The sequence below is a fragment of the Hyperolius riggenbachi genome, chromosome 1 (genome assembly GCF_040937935.1).
Source record: "Hyperolius riggenbachi isolate aHypRig1 chromosome 1, aHypRig1.pri, whole genome shotgun sequence".
Taxonomy (NCBI): Eukaryota; Metazoa; Chordata; class Amphibia; order Anura; family Hyperoliidae; genus Hyperolius; species Hyperolius riggenbachi.
In genome coordinates this window covers 119,608,733-119,627,403 of record NC_090646.1, presented here as the reverse complement: position 1 = coordinate 119,627,403, position 18,671 = coordinate 119,608,733, and the positions used below count along the sequence as shown (strand labels likewise).

General features: G+C 41.6%; 1 protein-coding gene across 1 annotated transcript in view; it reads right to left on the bottom strand.

The window, feature by feature from the left end:
* Nucleotides 1-222: 222 nt before the first annotated feature.
* NWD2 (NACHT and WD repeat domain containing 2) overlaps nucleotides 223-18,671 on the bottom strand; it is a 287,412-nt gene continuing 268,963 nt past the window's right edge. The window contains exons 5-7 of the mRNA XM_068278436.1: nucleotides 10,485-10,629; nucleotides 8,250-8,839; nucleotides 223-5,364 (exon numbers count right to left, since the gene is read on the bottom strand). Coding sequence (XP_068134537.1) covers nucleotides 1,432-5,364; nucleotides 8,250-8,839; nucleotides 10,485-10,629 — 4,668 coding nt within the window. The 3' untranslated portion in view covers nucleotides 223-1,431. The remainder of the gene's footprint in view (nucleotides 5,365-8,249; nucleotides 8,840-10,484; nucleotides 10,630-18,671) is intronic.

Genomic DNA, 18,671 nt, shown 5'->3' with positions numbered 1-18,671 from the left:
TTAGCACGTCTAAAGTCTTTAGACGTGCTAACCAGGGTGCTAAGTAGGTTAGCCCCGAATTTCTGAATCAGATAATTCGGTGCTAACCAGGGTGCTAAGTAGGTTAGCACCGAATTATCTGATTCAGAAATTCGGGGCTAACCTACTTAGCACCCTGGTTAGCACGTCTAAAGACTTTAGACGTGCTAAGTAGGTTAGCACCGCTTTGTGAATCAAGCCCCATGTGTGTCACAGCTATCACAGCACATTTGTACCTTTAAGATAAAAATACCCATGTGGGTATAATCGGGAACATGTGCTTGTCACAGAATTTAGAAGGCAATTCGATTTCAGGAAATGTTCAAATGCAAAAAATCAGCTTAGCCCTATCTGATACCACCATATGCATTCACATGCGCATTCTATGGGTATGCATGTGTATGTGACATGCATGCAATCCTAGTCTGCCTTCACATTAAACGCAAAACAACATGTATTGAATGATGATATTCCATTTCTGCCTATCCCCCTCATAGATTATGGGTTAGAGGCAATGTTTATTTTTAGCAGAGCTATTGCAGGATGGACCTGTTCAGTGCAGACTAAAAATACTTGTTGGTGATCTTCCTTTTGGAAAACGTTCCCAGTGAGTACATGGGTGGCACAGAACACAGGACAGGACGAGTGCTGTCTACCTCAGCTGGCCATCTCCATGTTGAGATGAGATGCAAATAATATTTGTTGTAATATCATGCAAATGTATGCAGCCTGAAAATGGTTCAAGGTGGAATTTCATGAGTCCATTGTCAAGCAAATTTGCATAATCCTGCATCAACTAAGTATTATTTGCATCTCCTTGACCATCCCCAGTGTTTAGAGGTAAAGAACTCCACTATAGAAAAAAACACTTAAGTACATTCAGTCTGCACAAAAAATGGCCAATCAGATGTTAAGAATTTTGAGTTGATGCAGATTTTATTGTAATGGTATGCAAATTTATTCAGGTTGGAATTTGATTGCACTGAACAAGCTATGCCCAGCATGTCTTAAATGCATAAGAAGCCTCCAAGTATGCATAACCTAACTGCCACCTAATCCCACCAGAATTGTGGGGACTGGACATTTCATTGTCCCAAATGTTTGTGGGTACTTTTTACTAGAGCAAAGGATTCTGGGAAGGTATATCTCTTGCTCTTGTATTTGGAGATAAGAACTTGTATAAAAATTCGTATAACTTCACGAAAGCCTCAAAGCGTTTCAACACCCGATTGATGACGTTTAATAGAACAGATTTTTTTTTACAAAAGAGCTTTTGCTATATTTTTGCTGGATTTTTTTTTAAACAGCAGTAGTGTTTAAATTCACATGGAAATTTCACAATTATATGATGCACCAAAGAATTTTGAGATAACAATGTGTAAACTTTATGTAAGGATCCATCCTTTGGTGATCTCAATTGTTCGTGGCAAAGCTCTGCCCCCTGCAGTCGATAGCAGAACACATTTTCTCATAACAAAAGTTATGCTTTTTGGTTGGGGTCGTCTCTGTTCCTTCACCAGAATCTGACACAGTTATCGGGCTATCTCTGGCGAACACTTCCGTAGACTCTCGCCATAAGCAGTCTGGTGCCATTTTGTAAATGTAATTATTGCACTTGGGCCTGAAAATATTTGACTTGTTATTGAATATCTGGCGGCTGTTGGATGTTGCAATTTTTATTTTTAAGGTGGCATCCACTCTGTCCACGACAGTGTAAGTGCCGATACTCCCATCATCGAATCCTACAACAATATTGAGGTGCCGCTGTGAGAGTGCAAGGAACGTTGGGGCTTTATATAACGAACAAGCACCAATGCTCTTTCCATCTGCAAGTCTCATTACTATTAAGCTTGAAACGGAATTATCTTCATCATCCTCTCCATTGCGGTAGCAGATGTACACAAGGTAACGTCCATCACAGGACAAACTCTGCCTCCATATAACACCCGACGCATGCACCACTCGGAGCTTTCCGCTCTGCATGTCCAGAACATTAAACTTTTCATCACCATGGGTGATAATTCCAATCTTCCCATTTGGAGAGATTTCAAAGTCATTAAGATTTTTCAAAAAGTTGCAAGGAAGCTGTACCCTTTTACAGATAGACTCCTCGGCCAGGCTCCATATGCTTACAGTTTCGGTGGATGTCAAAAACACAACAAAATCCGGACAATCGGGTATCAACTTGAAGTCTACAATTGTTGAGCCATCATCACAACAGTACTTTTTTGTTATGCTTCCAGTCCATAAACTTACTGCTAAGAGTTTGTTCTTTGTCATGCCGATCAGAAATGTGTTTGCAGTAGTTATAAGTGCATTCTTTAAGGCAGCTAAGATATTACAAACTTTATGACCTGTTGCAAGCCTCCATACTCTTGAAGCATTTTGCTCACATAAAGACACTATAAATTGATCATTATGGGTGATTAACAGCTGAGATATTCTCTGACCGCTGATTCGCAATAGGTTTTCACCAGTGCTAGTATGCCAGACATACTGGTTGCTTTTACCATCTGAGGTAACCAGAAGATCTCCCGTGGCTGTGAGTACACCATTTTCCACAACCCCTTCATGCTTGTAAGCAGATTCAATATAACCAGTGTTAAAATTCCACTTTTGGACATACTCAGATCCATCTAGCGAGTAGAGGAAATCACCTCTGCCTGACAACAGTACTGTTTGGACAGCTCTCCCGGTTTTGTCAATATTGGACATCGCGGTTAAGATATCAATGTCCCATATGGAAAGCACACCACTAACAGATAGGGACAACAGTAAGTTGTGATGGCTTGATTTAACTAATTTGACTAAGCTCCCTGAGATTTCTTGTAAACTTGCCATGCATTGCCCAGTGTCTCTTCTCCATACAAATATAGATGAGGTATTTTCCATGGAAGCAATAATACAGTCAGAATTCCTGGAGAGAACAGCTGAAATAAATCGTTCATTGCGTTTCGCCCTAAACTTCTCAGAGACTTTCCACATGCGCGTATCCAAGAGTTCAATGCTTAATGCTTTGCAGATGAGAATTGCACTTTGGTCTTCAGATAGCTCAGTGCTGATGACTTCGCTATCTCCCTTTGAACAATCAAGCTCCTCGGTCAGTTGGGGATTGGTTATTTCCTCAGTGTTCCATACAGAGAGGCTCCCTTCATTGTCAATCATGACTGCTTCTTGGCTCGTATCAAGGGCTAGAATAAACTTCACAAACCCCCCAGAAAATTCTGATGTAACAGTTGACAACTTTTCCCCAGTACCCAAGTGAAATATTGTAGTGGTGTTGAGGTATTGTCCACAGAATGCATAAAGCCCATCTGAAGAACATCGGATGCATGTCACTTCGTACCAGCAGTGGAAATTGTAAAGAGGCCAACCATAAAGTAAATCTATAACATTAACATCCTTGCTTGCTTCCAACCAGGCCAGCGCATGTGTATGTGACAGTGTAAAGCCATTAATAAGATTTGGACCACTTCCAACCCCTTTTGAACCTTTAATTTCAACTTCGGACAAAAGGCAAGAGTTAAGGTTATCATAAACTAAAAGAGTGTTCTTTGCTGTGGACACTACAAGGTATTTTTCATCTGCTGTAAGCTTCATCCCCATAATAGCAAACTGAGTGGTTGTGATTTGTCTCAACAACTGCCTTGTCTCAACATCCCAGGTGCTTATAGTGCCATTCTCAAGTGCAGCGATTATCAAATTTGGGCTATATGTAGGGAGGACCTCAGTGATGTGTAATGAGCTGGATGATAGTGAAATCCTCTCAGGAGTGTAAGTTACATCCATAGAAGAATGCAATGGAACAATTGAACAGTATTTAGGTCCATCTTTGTCACATTCTAAAAGAAGATTTCGAAATTTAGGCAAAGAACTCACAACTGGAAGAAGTATTTGCTGTAACTCAGCAGATAGTGACCCTGGGTTTTTCAAGACTTTATTTTTGATGCTTTGAAGCGTACTTGCAAGAAATTTCAGCTCTTTTTCTTGTGAGTAATTGTATGCTACTTCTATGTCACCCAGTGCCTTTTCAAACTGACCAATTTTGATCATGGTGTAGAGCCAGCTAAAGTTCATTGTAATCCCAGACATCATTTCATCTGTCATGCCACATCTCGTCAAGTGATGCAAAAGTTCCGTCATTTTCCTGTGGTTTACAAAAAATATATCCGGCTGCAGAGGATTGCACTGAAACGCCCAAGGCTGTTCTGGAGCCTGCCTGTCAAACTCAGTTTCGTCGTTGTAATGATTGCTATCATCGTGTATGCTTCTGTGTTCATTCTGAATGCAGTTTTCAAAATACTGATGCTCAGTGTAAAAGGGTTTTTTCCTTCCTCCGGACCACACACCTAGGAAGTACTCTGCTACATTGGCGTGCATCTCTTGCAAGTCATCATCATTGTGGAGATATAATTTCTGGGCAATAAGATGAAGGTGTCTATTTGACCATACCAAGAGTATAACATTCCTTACATGCCTCTCTACTAAATATCCTGTAAGGTCCTCTCTAATTTGTGCAATAATTTGATAGGGAACCCTTAGTGGGTTCAGGGTTTTCCTACTTGATACCAGCTCATTCATAACACTATTATCAAGAGCTAGAATATCATCTAGCTCCACCTCACTAAGACCTGACTTGGCCATTGTAATGTAACCAAGTGCCCTTGAGACCAGTCGGACCCCACACTTGTTTTCCAGTGAACAGAATAACTGCTCTATGTTTTCATGGACAGTCACACAAAGAGTAGATTCATCCACATCTTTATGAGATCTCCAGTTTCGAACCTCTCTGAAAATCAAGTTGACAAACATTGGCAAAGTACATCTGGAGAAGGCTTCGTTGACATAAATTTGTTGACCTGACGTTACTTTCCTTTTGACTCTCAGTAGCTGATGTTTAAGTATTTGGCTGCACATTTTCCTATCTCGTGAAATAAGTTCAATATAATTGTCTTCATTATGTATAAGGCACCTCAGTTTTTGTAGAATTCCATGCTTGTTTGGCAGTGTTGATAGGATTATACGCACTGTACGAGGAAGGTGAACAGGCAGCCACCAAAGTTTTCTAGCATCTTCACAGTCTGAAAGTTGTTCAAGACTATCCAACACAAGGACAAGTGGTCTGTGATATGAAGACTCGTTCAGCAAGTTTAAAAAGAGTTCTCGCATATCCAGGATCTTTTTTGGAGTGCCCTGTAGTAAACATCTGTAATTTACCGCTAGCTGTTCACAAAGACTTTGCAGTATACCATTTAATTCCGAGCTCATTCCAGTGGCTCCCAAAAACCTTACAATGACTACAGGATCACAGTCTGGTCCCATTTCCTCTTGAAGCCAAGAAAAGGCCTGCAATACAAACAAAAGTTTTGGTTACAAAGTTGTGATCACATGTGCATTTTACTGTAATCTAGATGAAAAAGTGGACATGAACTCTTGCGCAGGACAGAGGAAAGTATACACCCTGTATGTACTGTATTTAGAGTTTAGCCTGTCTTATCCCCCCTCATCTGTGACTAATCACCAGTGTAATTTTACCTCTCAGTTGTGTCAGCAGGCTGCCTTGGCAGATCAGCTAATTTGTAAACACAGGATGTTAACCCTATGGGATCAATTCACTAAAGCGTGATAACTCAGTTATCACGTGTAAAGGCTTTGCACATGCAAACGCACGCATAAAGGCTTTGCACGTGCAATGTATCATTATCACGTGCTAAGTATCATTATCACATGAAGTCACTGCAGATCACGAGAACGGAATGTAGATCATGAATTATTAGTTTATACAGTACATAAAGCGACGCGCGTTAAACTTTTCGCGCGCCGTATTACATTAACTCACATGTTAATGTAAGCACCATTGCTGATTTCATTACCAAACTCTATCTTCTGATCGTGTGAAGCGCCGTAGTTTTCAATGGCATTCCGCACTTAAAATGTGAAGCGTAACGCCGTTTGGGCGATAAAACTTAACATGCGAACGGTGGAAACTGTTCATGCACACAATGCTTTACACGCATGTTTGCACATGCAAAGCCTTTACACGTGATAACTGAGTTATCATGCTTCAGTGAATCATTGTGCACGTGAACAGTTTCCACCATTCGCGTGTGGAGCGATATTTGACTGCTGGATTCTGATAATAAAATATCGGTAATGTTTACGGATATTTTACTATGGCTAAACCTAACCCTACTCTCACACAGAACCCTCCCCTCTACCTATACCCAACTTTAACCCACCTCTAGTGGTGCCTAATCCTAAAATACCCCTGGTGATTCAGAACCCTTAGTCCCCCACAATTGTTGCCTATCCCTAACCCCACTCCTAAACCTAACCCCCCCTTTGCTGCAAAGCTGTGACATGCGACAAAGAAGGTACATTTCAGCTGGCGTAGGCTTGCGTTTAAATTTCCGTTCTTTGCCGCATTTCGCTGCTTTTATAATAGACACCTATGGCAGCGCCATTTTTTTGCGTTAGAGCTCCTGCCGGGGAGAAAATTTCAGCTAAAATCTTCAGTTGGGACACTAGGGGCTTGTTTCGCACGAAAAACGATTATCATGCGAAAAAAACCGTTCGCGCCTTAACCCAATTTTCACGTTAACGTGAATTTATTGCACGAACATATATTTTTGCGCGCGATAACTGTTATCACATGAAATTTCGTGTGAAGCACTTTTCATAGCGTGCTAACAGTTAGCACCGTTTTGTGAATGAAGCCCTATGTAACGTAACGGAAAACAGGATGTGATGATTTGCAAATTATTTCAATTCTTCAGTATATTTAATAAATTCCCTAAAGACATTCAGCTTAGAGAGGGCCCTTTTCCATTACCAGCGCTTTGCAAGTGAATCCTGATTGCAAGTGAATAGCACAATGTACAGTAAAACCAATGTAAACTGAAGCAACCATTAGTGTGATACCTTTCTGGCACAATTTTTTTCCATGGTGCTGGCATCCAGCTGTGTTTTCTGCACGATGACGCTCCTATACTTAATATAGAAGCGCAGGAAATTCAAACCGCAATAGAATTGCTATCCGATTTTCACTGCAATTTCCCACATTTTTTTACAGCGCAAATCGCAACAGCAAAATGCACCGTCATTGCACCATACACTCGACAGATCACACCCCAATAGCGGCAGAATCACAGTGGTGGAAATTGGAGAGAAACATGATCCTATTGCAGCAAACATGTTTCCTATAAATGCATATATCCAAAAACGTAACCGTTGCCTAGAAACCTGGACATTCTGGATACATAAATTGAATCTGCTGGCTAGTGATGTGGGTGCTGCATAGAACGTAATGTTAATTGTGGCTATAGCGGCACCCAGTGTATAATTTGGGAGCTGGATTTCAGTTTTGTGCATTTGGGGACTAACAGTGGAGGAAGGTGGTGCAGATATTGGTGGAGGAACACCTTTAACCTCTTGAGGACCGCAGTGTTAGGGGGTAAAGACTAGGCCATTTTGTGCTAAATGGGCCACTGCAGCTTTAAGGCCTCGCAGCAGGGCCGCACAACTCAGCACACAGGTTATCCCCCCCCCCCCTTTTATCCCCACAAACAGAGCTTTCTGTTGGTGGGGTCTGATCGCTCCCCCAGTGTTTAATTTTTTTTCTAAATATTTATGTTATTTATTCTTTAATAAAATGTACTTTTTTTTTTACTTAAATCCCTCCTTCCCCCCAGCCAGCCAATGGCAGTGTCCCGGGGGACAACCATGTCACACGGCTGTCCCCAGTACAGCGCTGCCTTAGATCGTACTGCTGTACTATGTTAATCCATGAATCCATGAATGCATGTCTGCGCCCATGCTATCATTGGTGAACGCTCACCTCTAGTCTTTTATCAGATTGCGGACTGGTACTGTCCATATTTGGTGTGTGTGTATACTGTGTGCCACTGAGGAAGCGGCCGTTGGTCGTGAAACACGTGTCAGGCAGTCTTTATGTGATTTGAAAATCCGAAATTGAGTCCGCATGTTTGTCCTGTAATCTTGAAGAAACTTTTACTGAGAAGAATTAAAAGACTAATTGTTTATTTAAAGCCCCGTGACTGTTTGTAATTTGTGTAGTACTGATTTTGGGGTGGAACAACATTACTTATCTTTTTATTGTTATCTATATTGCACACTAGAGTCTGGCAGGGGAAAAGCACAATATAAATGTTCTGTGCCTTGTCTAGTATTTGACAATTTGTATTGCATAGCATACTATATATCGCCAATACCTTTTTTGCTACTTCTGCTAGAAGAAGTGTCTTTCCAGTGCAGGGTCCTCCATATACTATAAGAGGGTTAATGTGTCCTGATTTACGAGGCTGTAAGTATTTATGGACCAGAGTTAGTGCTTCACATCTGTACTCATAGAAGGTGGAGTATGAGCGACACAAGGACAAGTGCTGCAGGATCTCATCATACAGAGAGTCCGTCTCCGTCTCAAAGTTCTGCTGCACTGTCGCCTGGATGATATCAATCATATCTTCATAGAACTGCTTGCAGAGCCCTTCCACGTAATGGTTCTCCACTTCCTGTGAGTAGCCCAGCTTCATGTCACAATGTGTCACCGAGGTGTAAACGCGAAGATTGGATGTCGCCACAATAGTGGGAATGAATTCATCCCTGAGTTTGATCATCTTCTCCTGGGCTTCTGGGTCTCGCTGGACCTTGCCCTCCACTTTAATCACATCTGTGTATTTGGACATCTCTGGGATTTTCACGTGTTTTTCGATATTGGAGATTTTTCGGATGTAACAAACACACTTCTTTAAGAATGCAGCTGTTTGCTTTCCCAGAGCAAAATCAAACTCATCCTCCAATGCTAGGCAAAAAACAGAGAGAGAATGGAGAAATTTAGTCTTTCCACAATATTGGCAGACTGTTATATATTCCTGTTGTTTTTATGCATTATATTATTTAACCACTTCAGGTTCCGGTACAATTATTTCACCAGATGCGATCTTTCAACGTAGTTTTGAAAACCGAAAGTCATTGGAAGGTAATTATTGTTTCATAAACAGGTCGATTAGGGCATTTTCTCTCTTCCAATTCAATCATAATATCGACAGCTAGCAACTGGATGCGATCACTAGGGTACAGTTTGGGGACTCCAGTGCTGTACAGATACATTGCTAGGCAACAGCACAGAGATCTACACAGCGTTGGGTCTCTGAACTGTAACCCAAGCAATCACATCCGATACCTACCAGTGGGAGCCATTACTGGAGTCTATGGCCTTGATTCATTAATGCTACCGTGCATAAATAGTGTGGGTTAATATTAGCGTGCTACATGTGGTCCTGTCAGTGTAGCATGCTCTCTTAACTTACAAGTAATGCTTCTTACTGTTATGCAATGTCCTGGTATTTCGACCGCGATACTCCACTAGTGCAGCCGCTACTACATTAATTAATTAGGACTAGTGGAGTATAGTGGTCGCGCTACGAGGGCATCGTGCGGCAGTTAGAAGTATCACAGTAAGTTAAGAGCACGTAGTGTGCGCTAATATTAGCCTGCTCTATTTCTACACGGTAGATTTAGTGAATCGAGGCCCAAGAACCTGAAGGTCAAGTATAGGTAACACAAGAGGTTAATTAGTTAGGGAGTGGATTAACATTTCACTACAGGGGAAAAAAAACATTTTATTTTTAATGCAACACTGTCACTTTTGTCAACTTTTTTTTTTTTTTAAAGGATACCGGAAGTGACATGTGACATGATGAGATAGACATGTGTATGTACAGGTGCCTAGCACACAAATAACTATGCTGTGTTCCTTTTTTCTTTCTCTGCCTGAAAGAGTTAAATATCAGGTATGTAAGTGGCTGACTCAGTTCTGACTCAGACAGGAAGTGACTACAGTGTGACCCTCACTGATAAGAAATTCCAACTATAAAACAATTTCCTAGCATAAAATGGCTTCTGAGAGCAAGAAAGGGAAATTTCTTATCAGTGAGGGTCACACTGTAGTCACTTCCTGTCTGAGTCATGACTGAGTCAGCCACTTACCTGTACATACCTGATATTTAACTCTTTCAGCCAGAGAAAGAAAAAAAGCAACACAGCATAGTTATTTGTGTGCTAGGCACTGTACATACACATGTCTATCTCATCATGTCACATGTCACTTCCGGTATCCTTTAAGAAAAAGAGGACAAAGCTATGGATGAGTGGCTTCATGCTGTGAGTATGTGCAGACCGTACATGGCTGTACAGTCATGTTTGTACATGGACCAGAACACGGCCTGGGAGAATATCAAACAGTGCTGAAACCCAGTGCTGGAATGGTGGGAACCAGGAGGATGGGGGAAGCCTCCAGACTATGCAAAGTCTTCCCTCTACTGAGTGAAATATCTTTTTTTTCACTCTAGATTCCCTTTAAATCACTTAAAATAATGGACAGGAATCTGTGCTTTATGTAAAAATTGCAGTTTTCAAAAGTAAAGTGTGTAAGTGATGATGATTACCAGATGACAAGTATCTCTTGGACTGGCTGGCTTTCAGTTTTCCTTGCTCTTGAAGTTGCTTCACTGCAGTTTTGAAGATGGTTTTGATTTCGTCTGCTACTGCCCGCCATTTCTTCTCATTGGCCGAATCGGTGGAAGAATCCCCCTACAAATGAATGTAAAACAAGGTTAGTAATTTTGGTTTGTCCGAAGTAGCAACTTACTATTATTCTTTACTAGCTGATTGCCCAGCGTTGCCCGGGTATGTATTTGGCTGGTGTTGGCTCCACCTACTTTTTCTAACCCTAACACACAATTACTCACTGACCAAGTTTGTGAGTTTTGCATTGTTTGGCACCAATAATTTGCATTGACATGAAACAAATCTAATTGGCTGTGTGTGGCTCCACCCCCTTTTCTGAATTTGAACCCCAGTCACCCAATAACCAACTGTACCAGGTTTGAGGCCTGTGCCATTAACAGTACAAGAATGGCATCAATTTTAATATTCTCCTTGAAAAGTGACGTGATTTTTGATTGGCATTTTTAGGCTCCACCCACTTTTCTGAATATTAATCCCAGTCACCCAGTAACCAGCTATGCTAAGTTTGAGAACCCTGCCATTAACAGTGAAGAAGGGCTGCAGTATACAATTTCCCAGAAAAATCTGTTTTTAACTCCACCCACTTTTTGTAACCTTGACACACAGTCACTACTCAATGACCAAGTTTGTGAGTTTTTGGGTTCCTGGCATCAAAACTGTGCTAATTGAAGCAATTTATCCAGCAAAGAAATCTGGCTATTTTTGGCTCCGCCCCTTTACTGAATTTGAACCCCAAACATTTACGCCCGACTGTAGCAGGTTTGAGGCCTCTGCCATTAACAGTGTGAGAATGGCTGCAGTTCCAATATTCCCCTTGAAAATCGATAGGTGAATTTTGATTGGCTCTTGTAGGCTCCACCTACTTTTCCAAATATTAATCCTAGTCACCCAGTGACCAACTGTGTGAAGTTTGAGAACCCTGTCATTAACAGTGTAAGAAAAGCTGCAGTTTGCATTTCCCCATGTAAAAAGTTAGTTGTTTTTGTCTCCGCCCACTATTTCTAATCTTGACATACAGTCACTTAATGACCAAGTTTATGAGCTTTGGGGTGTTTGGCATCAATAAGTTGCATTTTACCATTGAAATTAAACAAATCTGATTGGCTGTTTTTGGCCCGCTACCTTCAGAATTTAAACTCCAGTCTCCCAGTGACTGACTGTACCAGATTTGAGGCCTCTGCCATTAAGAGTGCATGAATGGCAGCAATGTAAATATTCACCTTGAAAATCAAAAGGTAAATTTTGATTGGCTGCTGTAGGCTCCACCCACTTTTCTGAATATTAGTCCCAGTCACCCAGTGGCCAACTGTGTCACGTTTGAGAACCCTGCCAATAACAGAATGGCTGAAATCAATCTAACAAATTTGATTGGCTGTTTGTGGCTCCACCCCTTTAGTGAATTTGGACCCCAGTCACCCAATGACTGACTGTATCAGGTTTGAGGCCTCTGCCACTAACAGTGTAAGAATGGTAGCAATGTGAATATTCCCCTTGAAAATCAATAGGTACATTTTGATTGGCTGTTGTAGGCTCCACACACATTTCTGAATATTCATCCCAGTCACCCAGTGGCCAATTGTGTAAAGTTTGGGAACCCTGCAATGTAAAAAATGAAGTTGTTGGCACCGCCCACTTTTTCTAACCTTGACATACAGTCACTCAATCATCAAGTTTATCAGCTTTGGGGTCCTTGGTATCAATACTTTGTATATTCCCATTGAAAAACAAACAAATCTGGCTGTTTGTGGCTTCGCCCCCTTCCTGAATTTGGACCCTAGTCACCCAGTGACCAACTGTACCAGGTTTGAGGCATCTGCTATTACCAGTATAAGAGAATGGTAGCAGATGAAACATTCCCTTTGAAAATCAAAAGGTGAATTTTTATTGGCTGTTGTAGGCTCCACCCACCTTCCAAAATCCTAATCTGTCACCCAATGACCAACTGTGCAAAGTTTGAGAACCCTGCTATTAACGGTGTAAGAATGGCTGCAGTTTATATTTTCCAGTGAAATTTGTTTTTAGCTCCGCCCACTTTTTGTAACCTTGACACACAGTCACCCAGTGACCAAGTGTGTGAGTTTTCAGGTTCCTGGCATCAAAAATGTGTGATTTGAAGCAGTTTATCCACCAAGGAAATCTGATTGGCTGTATGTGGCCCCGCCCCTTTAGTGAATTTGGACCCCAGTCACCCACTGACTGACTGTAGCAAGTTTGAAGCCTCTGCCATTAAAAGTGTAAGAATAGCAGCAGTTTAAATATTCCCCTTGAAAATCAATAGGTGAATTTTGATTGGCTGTTGTAGGCTCCACCCATTTTCTTGAATCTTAATCGCATTCACCCAGTGACCAAGTGCGCCAAGTTTGAGAACCCTGCGATTAACAGTCTAAGAATGGCTGCAGTTTACATTTTACCATGTAAAATGAACGGCTGAAATTTGATTTGCTGTTTTATGCTCCGCCCACTTTTCCTGGATTTGTAACCTCGGTCACCAAGTGACCAACTGTGCCAAGTGTGGGGACTTTGGCTTGATTACTGTGAGAATGGCAGCCTTTTACATTTTTTCCATTGACTTGAATGGGTGAAATCTGATTAGCTGTTTGTAGCTCCGCCCACATGTGCAGGGGGGCCGCGAGACCCCAAGAACATATCATCCCAGGTAGTAAGGGATCTGTGTACCAAGTTTCGTTCAAATCGGTCAAGCCGTTTTTGCGTGATCGCGGCACACACACACACACACACACACACACACACACACACACACACACACACACACACACACACACACACACACACACACACACACACACACACACACACACACACACACACACACACACACACACACACACACACACACACACACACACACACACACACACACACACACACATACATACATACATACATCCGATTTTATATATATAGATTGTTACACTGCCAACATATTATTCAGTATGGTCATGTCTAGGTTGCCTGATGGATGATCCTGCCCTGTAAAGCAGGATGTGATCACAGCAAATCAGAGCTTTGCAAATCAGCCGATCAAACTGATCACATGCTTCTCCATGAGCTCTACTTGACATGACCATCACTAAAGATTGGTATCCACCAGTTGGCGTAAGCCTGCAAGGTCATCAGAAGGAAGGGGAACTTCCCGGACAAGGTCTGTTGAGCCCAACTGCTGTTCTCTCTGCACTAATAAGTTTGGCCCTCTCACTAGAAGAAATAGTAGGACTGAGGTGAACTGTTCATAACTGGATGATGCTCATAAAACTGCCCTACTTCTGTAAGAAGCCTAATGTATGTGAAACAGTCTGCAATCTGCCACATGTCATATAAACAATGGAAGTTGCCAAACATACATCCAGTGAATACCTTGTTGCCAGGATTCCAGGTTTATTAGTGCAAGGTTCACTGATCAGATATCTAGTTAAAAGATACAGCATATGGTAGCAAGTCACCTGCATCAGATTAACCCAGTTCCTCTGAATTTGCCCAAACCCCAGAGAACAGTAGATCATTTTGCTCAGCACTAATGTAAAGCACAATAATAACTGAAGAAGACATGCACATGTCCAATAAGTTCGGAACAGTAAAAAATGGCGCACAGCGCTCATAGTATAAAAATGGCGCCACATTAATTTACATTATAAAATTATATTTATTGTTTTATTAGTTCAAAAATGGCACCACATTATTTTACATTTTAAAACGATATTTATTGTTTTATTGGTTAAAAATTGACGCCTTGTTAGGCAGCGTGCGTGGAGGAAGTAGGATTAGGTGGAGGGAGGATGTGTGCATATGCAAACATTACCCTGTCTCTGCGATCGCTCCTTCACTTATTCAGTTAGTTTGCTGTAGTCCTTTAGCCAGCCAATCACCATGTGGCTTCAGTCCCCACATGGTGATTGGCTGGCTGCAGGACTCCTGCACACTAACTAGGAAGTGAAGGAGCGATGGTCAGCCGAGATAAGGTAATGTATGCCTATGCACACATCCTCCCTCCACCTAATCCTACTCCCTCCACCCCCGCTGCCTGTCCTGCTGACTCTCTCCCCCCCCCCCCCCCCCCCGGCCACTGCTGCCTCACTGGCCCCCCTGCATTTTTTAATGCCGCACCATTCCGCCGATAATTGTATCATAAAATGCTATTTACTGTTTTAATGTATTTACAATAAAATGGTTAATATTGTTTTACGATGCATTTATCGGCAGAACGGTACACCATTTTTCATCCTGCGCCGCTTTTAACTTCACCCCACTATGTTACCCTTTTTATGCCTCACTTCAGCTCAGTGAGTGAATTTGCAAATCAATCCCATCTCCCCAGAAAGCCGTCCTCCTCCTCTGCTCGCAGCTTCGGGATCGGGAACCGGGTCCCGGCACTTCCGTCAGTTGGAGCCAGTCTAGCGTGTCAGTGATGGGACTGGGTTCCCGAAGCTGCGAGCAGAGGAGGACGGCAGCGTTGGAGCATTGGAGCTTATGGGGCTGGAGGAAGCCCCAGGTATGTATAAAATCTTTTTAATTTTCCAGCTCTGAGTCCCTTTAAGGCTTACAGCTTATGAGAACCCCAAAAATCTAAATCTCAGACCAGTATAATATTGTGAAAATGTTCAATATTCTAGGCTCAAAGTGTCAGACTCTAACCAGCCAAATAATCCAAAACACCTGCAAAGGGTTCCTATTTCATATATCAGTTTCATCTTTTAAGTTGAATTACTGAAATAAGTGTATATACGCGAGTATAAGTCTAGAAATTTAGGTTTGATTAACTTCATAAAAGTATAGGGGTCGACTTATACACGAGTCACAGGCAACACTGAGCACACTGAGTAAAGTGTGTACTAATAGTGACATTCCCATTTGCAGCAATTTACAATGTGGTAAGTGATACTGAAACTCCTCCTGCCCACAACAATTAACAAGGAAAGGGGCAGAGGGGAAATACTGAGCTTCATAAAAGGAGTGTATGGTTGCAGCACTTGGGGGCCTGGAGAAGGAATTGGCTGCACATAAGGGACAGGAGGGGTTAATGGCTCAATACTGTATGCAGTGCAGTCACTAACCCCTCCTGAGTCCCAATTGCAGCCATTAACTTTGCTGGGTAGACTTATATTTGAGTCAATAAAAAATTCCAGCTTAAAGGGGCAGTATGGGGAAAAATTATACAATTTTAAATATGTGCAAACAGAGACAAATAAGAAGTATGTTTTTTTCCAGAGTAAAACGAGCCATAAATTACTTAGCTTCTATTTTGCTGTCAATTACAGTAGGTAGTAGAAATATGACAGAAGCGACAACTATTGGACTGATTGGAAAATGCGCGAAAACGGCCGTGATATGACTTATCATGGTTTAGTGAATCAAGCCCAAGGTCGACTTGTATTCTAGTATATACAGTAAATGGACTTGTGCGCAATATTCTAATTTTTTTGCGTTTGCGATTCCCCTGTATTTTTTATATGTGCAACTTCCATCCCATATTATTTATTCTATAGTGCTGATGCAAAGGATAAGAATAGTAACATATCCTGTATTTGTGTATATATATATATATATATATATATATATATATATATATATATATATATATATAGTTACATACTGTAGTTATTAGGGTTGAAAAAAAGACTTACGTCCATCGAGTTCAACCAGAGAACAAAGTACAACACCAGCCTGCTCCCTCACATATCCCTGTTGATCCAGAGGAAGGCGAAAAACTCTTACAAGGCATGGTCCAATTAGCCCCAAAAGGGCAAAAATATTCCTTCCCGACTCCAGATGGCAATCAGATGAAATCCCTGGATCAACATCACTGGGCATTACCTAGTAATTGTAGCCATGGATGTCTTTCAATGCAAGGAATGTTATACACTCTGTAGTCAGGAGGAGCTCCACACCAGAAAGAAGATGAGTGTGCCTCGACCTTCACCTCTGCGTCCACTGAGGTGCTCAAAGCATTCAAGTAGTAAAGAGGTCGGCACCACTCCAAGCATCAGGAAAAGCTCTTTTATTGCATCACCATTGTGGCTTAACAATGACAAACGTTGTTTCGGGCATAGCCCTTTTTCAAATTGCAACAGCCATATACAAACACACATGTGCAGTGCCTTAAATACCCCACCTCCACTAAAATCACCAATCGGTGACTAACTGGGCGGAGTCCGCCCAGTTAGTCACCGATTGGTGATTTTAGTGGAGGTGGGGTATTTAAGGCACTGCACATGTGTGTTTGTATATGGCTGTTGCAATTTGAAAAAGGGCTATGCCCGAAACAACGTTTGTCATTGTTAAGCCACAATGGTGATGCAATAAAAGAGCTTTTCCTGATGCTTGGAGTGGTGCCGACCTCTTTACTACTTGAATTTCAATGCAAGGAATGCAGGTATAGAATTTGCCATAACTACTTCCTGTAGCAATGCATTCCACATCTTCTTAATCGCTCTTACTGTAAAGAAGTCTTTCCTAAATAAATGGCTAAAACGTTTTTCCTCCATGCACAGATCATGTCCTCTAGTCCTTTGAGAAGGCCTAGGAACAAAACGCTCATCCACCAAGCTTTTTTATTGCCCTCTGATGTATTATTATAATATTATATTTTATTTATATAGAGGATCTTCTCAAAAAATTAGCATATTGTGATAAAGTTCATTATTTTCTGTAATGTACTGATAAACATTAGACTTTCATATATTTTAGATTCATTACACACAACTGAAGTAGTTCAAGCCTTTTTATTGTTTTAATATTGATGATTTCCGCATACAGCTCATAAAAACCCCAAATTCCTATCTCAAAAAATTAGCATATTTCATCCGACCAATAAAAGAAAAGTGTTTTTGAAACAAAAAAAGTCAACATTCAAATAATTATGTTCAGTTATGCACTCAATACTTGGTCGGGAATCCTTTTGCAGAAATGACTGCTTCAGTGCGGTGTGGCATGGAGGCAATCAGCCTGTGGCACTGCTCAGGTGTTATGGAGGCCCAGGATGGTTCGATAGCAGCCTTAAGCTCATCCAGAGTGTTGGGTCTTGCGTCTCTCAACTTTCTCTTCACAATATCCCACAGATTCTCTATGGGGTTCAGGTCAGGAGAGTTGGCAGGCCAATTGAGCACAGTAATACCATGGTCAGTAAACCATTTACCAGTGGTTTTGGCACTGTGAGCAGGTGCCAGGTCGTGCTGAAAAATAAAATCTTCATCTCCATAAAGCTTTTCAGCAGATGGAAGCATGAAGTGCTCCAAAATCTCCTGATAGCTAGCTGCATTGACCCTGCCCTTGATTAAACACAGTGGACCAACACCAGCAGCTGACATGGCACCCCAGACCATCACTGACTGTGGGTACTTGACACTGGACTTCAGGCATTTTGGCATTTCCCTCTCCCCAGTCTTCCTCCAGACTCTTGCACCTTGATTTCCGAATGACATGTAAAAGTTCCTTTCATCTGAAAAAAGTACTTTGGACCACTGAGCAACAGTCCAGTGCTGCTTCTCTGTAGCCCAGGTCAGGCACTTCTGCCGCTGTTTCTGGTTCAAAAGTGGGTTCATGCTTCCATCTGCTGAAAAGCTTTATGGAGATGAAGATTTCATTTTTCAGCACGACCTGGCACCTGCTCACAGTGCCAAAACCACTGGTAAATGGTTTACTGACCATGGTATTACTGTGCTCAATTAGCCTGCCATCTTTCCTGACCTGAACCCCATAGTGAATCTGTGGGATATTGTGAAGAGAAAGTTGAGAGACGCAAGACCCAACACTCTGGATGAGCTTAAGGCTGCTATCGAACCATCCTGGGCCTCCATAACACCTGAGCAGTGCCACAGGCTGATTGCCTCCATGCCACTCCGCATTGAAGCAGTCATTTCTGCAAAATGATTCCCGACCAAGTATTGAGTGCATAACTGAACATAATTATTTGAAGGTTGACTTTTTTTGTTTCAAAAACACTTTTCTTTTATTGGTCGGATGAAATATGCTAATTTTCTGAGATAGGAATTTTGGGTTTTCATGAGCTGTATGCCAAAATCATCAATATTAAAACAATAAAAAGGCTTGAACTACTTCAGTTGTGTGTAATGAATCTAAAATATATGAAA